The sequence below is a fragment of the Gastrolobium bilobum genome, unplaced genomic scaffold (genome assembly GCF_033153095.1).
Source record: "Gastrolobium bilobum isolate Gb01-03AN ecotype WA unplaced genomic scaffold, APGP_CSIRO_Gbil_v1 utg88789, whole genome shotgun sequence".
In the NCBI taxonomy this organism is placed as follows: Eukaryota; Viridiplantae; Streptophyta; class Magnoliopsida; order Fabales; family Fabaceae; genus Gastrolobium; species Gastrolobium bilobum.
Window position 1 is genome coordinate 157,252 of NW_026895546.1, and position 7,247 is coordinate 164,498.

Sequence of the window (7,247 nt, forward strand, 5' to 3'; positions counted from 1 at the left end):
GCGCCACACCGACGCCAACTGGCACCGGTTTGCGGGAAATTTGACCGTGCTGTGCGAAGGGTAATTTTGGAAGAAAGAAAAGAGGCTTATAAATAAAATCCTTATGACAGAATTAGGGATTCAGACTTATTCTACTGAGAGAGACGACGGCGGAGCTCCGAGAGGATTCTGAAGAGCAAGTTCTTCTTCTTCTTTTTTTCTCTTTAATTTTATGCTTTTGAATATTGGATTATTTTTAGCCATGATTATGCTTGGCTAGTTCTTTTTATTGTAGTTAGGGTCACAAACCCTATGTGAACCCTTGTTACGACGGATTGGTTTACTTTTACTCGTTTATATAAATTGTCTTTATCTCTATCCTGCGCGTATTTTATATTTTCTTTATTAGAATTGATCACTCTAATAGTTGATATTAGTCTGAGGGTTAGAACCCTAGATAGGGATATTGGGGTTTTCATCCTGAAAGGGGGTAGGAATAGATGTGTATTGAATTGCGGATGCTTAAATTATAGAGTTCATCGCTTAATTTTCATGAGGGGTTACTAAGGGATTAGGATTCCAATTGAAATTAAAGGGTTAAATTGCCAAGGGATTGGGATTTAACTAATTATTTTAGATAATAATTTATCCGAGTAGTTTTATAAATGAATATTGTAAATCAATCCAAAGTAAGAAGTGAGGATCTTAAGGTGAGTGCGCTCTAGCTACAATGTTTTTCTCGCATTTCAAAACATCAATTCTTATTTTATTGTTCTTTTTCTCAATATAAAAATACAAAAACAAGTCTTTATTTTTAGTCATCATATTCACACCAATTGACAATACTTGTGAAAACCGTTTAAACTCATCCATTCTTTAAAGGAATATTAATTAATATAAGATCACAATCCCTGTGGAGACGAACATTATTTATCACTTTATTACTTGTGCGATCGGTATACTTGCCGGGAAGCATCAAGTTTTTGGCGCCGTTGCAGGGGATTGGCGTTTCTTATATCAATTAATTTTGATTTTTAAGATTGGATTTTTCTTTTATTTTTATTTTTTTTTTTGATTTTTTTTTTGTGATATTTGAACAAGTGCTACTAATCTCTTTTCCAAGTTGTATGCCAGGTAAAGAGCCCGAGTTCCCACTTGATTTGGAGATCACAAGGACAGAGAAGAAAAACAGGAAATTTGCTCGGAAGAACCTTGTATTCAACGAGTTAGATATTCTGTCAGAAGAAGAATACACCATGGCAGGGAACAATGAAGAGGACAATCCGCTCATGGATACCATTCTGACTCCATTATTCAATAGACCCAATGCAAGCATTGTCCATCCTAAAGTGGGCAACAATAATTGGGAGCTCAAGTCTGATAATATTTGACTAGTAGAGAGAGCTCAGTTTGGTGGAGAGGTTGATGAAGACCCTCATAGGTTCATAAACAGATTCCTGATGATCTGTGATTCGACCAAGCATCCTCAAGTGTCCAACGATGCAATTCGGTTAAGGCTGTTCCCTTTTGCTCTTAAAGGAAAAGCTTTGAATTGGTTGGAGAGGCAACCTGCGAGAAGTATTCCCTCATGGGAGAATTTATCAAACAAGTTCTTTGCTGAATTCTTCTCAATGGAGAGGTACAATCAAATGGTGAATGATATCACCAATTTCACTCAAGTTGAGGGTGAAACTATGTGTGCAGCTTGGAATCGCTTCAAAGATCTAATGAGGAGGTGTCCTCATTACCCTATGACCAATGGTGATCAGGTCCGGATCTTCTTCAACGGTTGTAAACCGGCAATCCGGATGGTCCTGAATGGTGCAGCAGGTGGTAGCATCAAATCGATGAGAGCAAATGAGACTCTTGCATTGATTGAAAGAATGGCTGCCAATGAAAATGAAGGGTTGCCATCTAAGTCTAAGAGAGGTATTCTTCACCTGGACAATAATGATGCAGTGCTAGCTGAAAATAAATTGTTATCACAGCAAATGGCAAATCTAACATCGAGGCTTGACAAGATGCAACTCTCTAGTGTCCAAGCCCAAGCTGCTTCAGTAGTTTGTGAGTACTGCAAGGGTGACCATGAATCCAATGACTGTTCATCTATATTATCTTCTGACTCCCCTCAACAAGTGCAGGCGAATGGGGTATGGTATGATCAAAGATCTCCGCCACGAAACAGTCCGAGGAATCAGAATTTCCCTTCTGGAAATACCAATTTTCAGAGGAGAGGTCAAGGAGGTGGTCTTGATTATAGTTCTAACAATTATCTACAGCCTCCACCAATTCCAGCTAAGGAACCCTCTAATTTGGAGAAGCTAGTGGGACAGATGGCTCAACACTCCAATGCCTTCATGGAAGAGACAAGGGCCAATATACCAAGAACACACAGGCTTCTATCAGAAATTTGGAGACACAAATTGGCCAACTGGCTAAGCAAATTGCTGATAGAACTCCAGGCACCTTCCCTAGTAACACAGTCACCAATCCGAGGGAAGATTGTATGGCCATCACAATTAGAAGTGGAAAAATACTTCCATCTCCTGAGGTTAAAGAAAAGTTAGACACTGCAGGTGAGCCAGAAAAAGAAAAAGAAATTGAAAAACCTGCTGAAGTGGTGAAGCCAATGGAAAAGAAAAAGCATGAATTGAGTCCCGAATATGTGAGGGCCATGGCACCCTATCCTGAAAGATTCAAGAAGGATGCTCAGAAGCAACATTATGACAGATTTCTTGATATATTCAAGAAATTGCATGTCAACATTCCCTTTGTTGAAGCTCTGGCTTGCATGCCCAATTATGCCAAGTTTATGAAAGACTTGTTATTGCATTTTATTTTATATATGGAGAATCATTAAATGTGGAGAATCATAACCATACACCTGTCGTTGTTGTACGTAAAGCGGTTGCAGAAATAATTTTACCATATATATATATATATATATATATATATATATATATCAGGGGTGTTCATCAACCAATCCAAATCGATTCAAACCGCGGTGACCGAACCGAAAAACCAATAACCGAATAAATCAAAAATCGAAAAACTGAAAAATTGAAAAAAAAAACTGCAAATTTTAATTGGATTGGAGCGGTTTTAGGATGGGATGATGAAAACCGATCCAATATATTAATTTCCCTCTACCTACTTGGACTTTTCTCCAATCATAACCCAATAATTTCTAAACTCAAGAAAAAATCTAGTCACATTTTATCAACAAAATTTCATCTGTGTAGAGCTTCATATCTCATTGCCCAAAAAAAAACTATATTATCTTTTATTGATGTTTTCATATTTCAAAAATGATAAATTTACAAAATCAATATATACAAAAGATGTTATTTGCACAATAATTATGAAACTAATTTTAGGATTTTCAAAAAATCGAAAACCGATCCAATCCAAACTGAAAAAAATTGGATTGGATCGGATCGAATTTGAAAAAAAATCCAAACCGAATGAATGATTACATGATCAAACCAAAGGAATCGGATCGTATGATTTTTGCTTTCAAAATCGATCCAATCCAGACAGCGAACACCCCCAATATATATATATAGATATATATGTATATATATATATAGGGTTAATTGGATGTCAAGTCACTTGACGTAAGGATTTGTCAAGTTGAGGAATCATAACTATACAAAGGTGGGTCAATGGTGATAAAAGAAGAGAGAAAAATAAATATCCAAAATGACGTAATTTTAGGTTACAGGATGGTCAGTGACATGACAAATAATTAATCCACACACACATATATATAATTTTTACTTTCTTTACTAATTTAATATTATATTTAAATTTTAAATGAATATTTATTACTTGCTAAAATAACATTAATCCTATTATTTTGAAAATTAGTGTTACAAATCATAATCTCAGAAAGTATCTTTAAGTGAATAATATCTATAATTAATATATTATATTATTAAAAAATTAAAATGCTTATTACCAAAAAAAATAAAATGCTAGGATTAATGTTATTACACGATTTGTTAGGGCCATACAGCTGAACCTTGAAGATCGACCTGATATTCTATGCAGAGTCTTCAAGTTCAAATTGGATCAGTTGCTACATGATTTAAAAAAGGAAAATATTCTTGGCAGAGTCATTGCATGTAAGTATATTATAAACTTGATACTCTGTTTGTTAACTGGATTTTATACAAAAAAATTTACGTCATGCATTGAATCTTTCTATAACGTTGTTGTATTCTTATTATTACTTATGTTATATTCTTTGAATGTAACAGATGTTTGTACAATCGAATTTCAAAAGCGCGGACTACCTCATGCTCATATTCTTCTATTCTTGAACCCTTCAAGCAAAGCTGAAAGTGCTCTTGATATTGATAAATTGATTTTAGCGGAGATACCTGACAAGGAAACGAATCCTACGCTGTTTATGGTTGTCACGAGTTACATGATACATGGTCCATGTGGTCCTGAAAATTACAAATCTCCTTGCATGAAGGACGGACGGTGTTCAAAAAAATTTCCAAAAAACTTCTACTCCCGTACTTTGATTGACGATGATGGATTTCCTCATTATAAGAGAAGAAATGATGGGAGAGTTGTGAACAAAAATGGTGTTGAACTTGATAATCGTTATGTTGTGCCCTATAATGCACACCTTCTTTTAAAGTACCAGGCTCATATCAACGTTGAATATACTTGCCAGAGAAGTGCCATTAAATATCTTTTTAAATACATCCACAAAGGGAATGACAGAGTGACAGCTGCCATAAATCATTCGGACGATGAAATAAAAATGTTTTATGACTGCAGGTACTAAAAATAATCTCCATTGTGTTTTGCTTTCCTACAAAATTGGCACAATTTTTTTGAGAAATTGTTAACTTAAATGTTCACCGATTTATTTATTTATGATAGGTATGTCTCCGCATGTGAAGCAGCTTGGAGAATATTTGGATTTGACATTCATTCGAGATATCCCTCTGTTCAGAGATTGCCATTTCACTTGCCTAATGAAAAGAACATTATTTTCAGTGATAATGATTCGTTGTATGATGTAAAGACAAGGGCGGAGTCTAGACTGTCAATTTTTGAGTCTTGGATGGATGGAAATAAAAAATATCCAGGAGGTAGGCATCTAACTTATGGAGAGTACCCGACTGAATTTGTTTTCAAAGAAAAAATGCATGAATGGAATCCGAGAAAAAAAGGATTTTCCATTGGAAGGATAAATCGTTTTTCTGCCAATAATGGAGAAGATTCATATCTTCGCACCTTGCTTAATTTTCAAAGAGGTTGCACCAGTTATGAAGATCTTAGAATGATCAATGGCGTGGTTTTTACTACATTTAAGGATGCGTGCTATTCTTTAGGACTTCTGGATGATAACAATGAGTACATTGATGCAATTAAGGAGGCAAGTTCCTGGGGATTTGCTGCTTATCTTAGATGTCTGTTTGCTCTGTTGTTATTTGCCAACTCAATGAACAGACCTGAAAAAGTTTGGGAAAAGTGTTGGAAATTTTTATCCGACGACGTTGTTTATCGGCATAGGAAAAGAATAGGACGTCAAGGTACGTGTTATAATAATATTTCATACAATTCTTTTTTGTTTAACCGAAATCAGCATATGCTGCCTTAGTACTTATTAGCTTTTTTTGCCCGTATTCAGCAAATGTTGCTTTAGTGCTTATTTTGTTTTTTTTTTCCCGCATTCAGCAAATGATGCTTTAGTACTTATTTCGCTCTCTTTTCTTTCTTTGATTACTTTATCTTTGTTAATTTTTTATTTTTTTTTCCTTTGAATTTTATGCTTTGTCAGATGCAATTCTTACAGAAGAGTCTATAAAAAACATAACTCTTGAAGAAATTGATAAGGTACTGCAGAGCAATGGGAAATGCCTCTCTGATTATCCGTCAATGCCACGCATCAATAGTGAAACTTTGCTTGATATGCAAAATCGATTAGTGTTGGATGAATTAATGTATGACAGATTTGCTTTGGAAGAGGAGCATAAAAGACTAATTAATTCCCTCACTGATGAGCAGAAAGCTGTTTATGATAAAATTGTTTCAGCAGTTACGGCAGGTAATGGAGGGTTATTTTTCCTATACGGGTTCGGTGGTACAGGAAAAACATTTATTTGGAATACTCTTTCAGCATCTATTAGATCAAAAGTTGGAATCGTACTTAATGTTGCTTCTAGCGGAATTGCTTCCCTTCTGCTTCCTGGAGGACGAACAGCGCATTCTAGATTTCGTATTCCTATTCAAATCAATGAAGATTCAACGTGTAATATAAGGCCGAAATCTACTATAGCTGAGTTGCTGTCAAAAACAAAGTTAATCATTTGGGAAGAAGCTCCAATGGTACATAGATTTTGCTTTGAGGCTCTGGATAGGACACTGAGAGATGTTCTTAGAATTTCTGATTCAAGCTGTGTTGATATGCCATTTGGTGGAAAAGTTGTTATTCTAGGAGGTGACTTTCAGCAAATATTACCTGTCATTCCTCATGGCAGCAGACAAGATATAGTTCATGCAACCATCAATTCTTCTCATCTATGGTCCCATTGTCATTTATTAACTTTGACCAAGAACATGCGTCTTAATTCTGGAAGTAGCGCTCACAATTTAGAGGAAATAAAAGAATTTTCTGAGTGGCTACTTAAAGTTGGGGATGGTAATCTTGGAGATGATGTTGATGGAGAATCTATTATAACAATTCCAGATGAATTGTTGATTAGAGAATCGGAAGATCCGCTGTCGGATATGGTTAATTTTGTTTATCCGAATCTCTTGGATAATATTTTGGATCAGACCTTCTTTAAAGAACGTGTTATTCTAACTCCTAAATTGTCCGATGTTGCTATGCTAAACGAGCACCTAATGTCTATGATTCCTGTTGAAGAAAGGACTTTTTTGAGTTCAGATAAAATTCTTAAGCAAGGTGGGACTTCCTCTGTTGAGGATGATGAAATCACCCCTGAGATCTTAAATACATTATCATGCTCAGGGATTCCTGATAATAAATTAATCTTGAAAGTTAAAGTTCCAGTAATGCTATTAAGAAATATTGATCAGTCGAGAGGTTTATGCAATGACACGAGATTGCTTATTACAAAATTAGGGAATCATGTTGTTGAGGCAATTGTACTTACAGGAAGCAATATAAGGAAAATTGCCATGACTATCAACAAGAGTCAAGGACAATCACTTTCACATGTTGCAATTTATCTCCCTAAGCCTATCTTCACTCATGGGCAATTATATGTGGCACTGTC

General features: G+C 35.4%; 1 protein-coding gene and 1 non-coding gene across 2 annotated transcripts; one reads left to right on the forward strand and one right to left on the reverse strand.

The window, feature by feature from the left end:
* Positions 1–1,626: 1,626 nt before the first annotated feature.
* LOC133316010 (small nucleolar RNA R71) lies at positions 1,627–1,732 on the reverse strand. The gene has a single exon (XR_009752161.1). It is a non-coding gene; the product is annotated as a small nucleolar RNA R71 (small nucleolar RNA).
* LOC133316000 (uncharacterized) lies at positions 1,674–7,226 on the forward strand (the record flags this gene model as incomplete). Its single annotated transcript, XM_061517689.1, has 6 exons — positions 1,674–2,374; positions 3,988–4,106; positions 4,242–4,776; positions 4,882–5,093; positions 5,337–5,537; positions 5,786–7,226. Coding segments are annotated over exons 1-6 (3,209 nt in total), but the record flags the coding sequence as incomplete, so codon positions are not given.
* Positions 7,227–7,247: the final 21 nt, after the last annotated feature.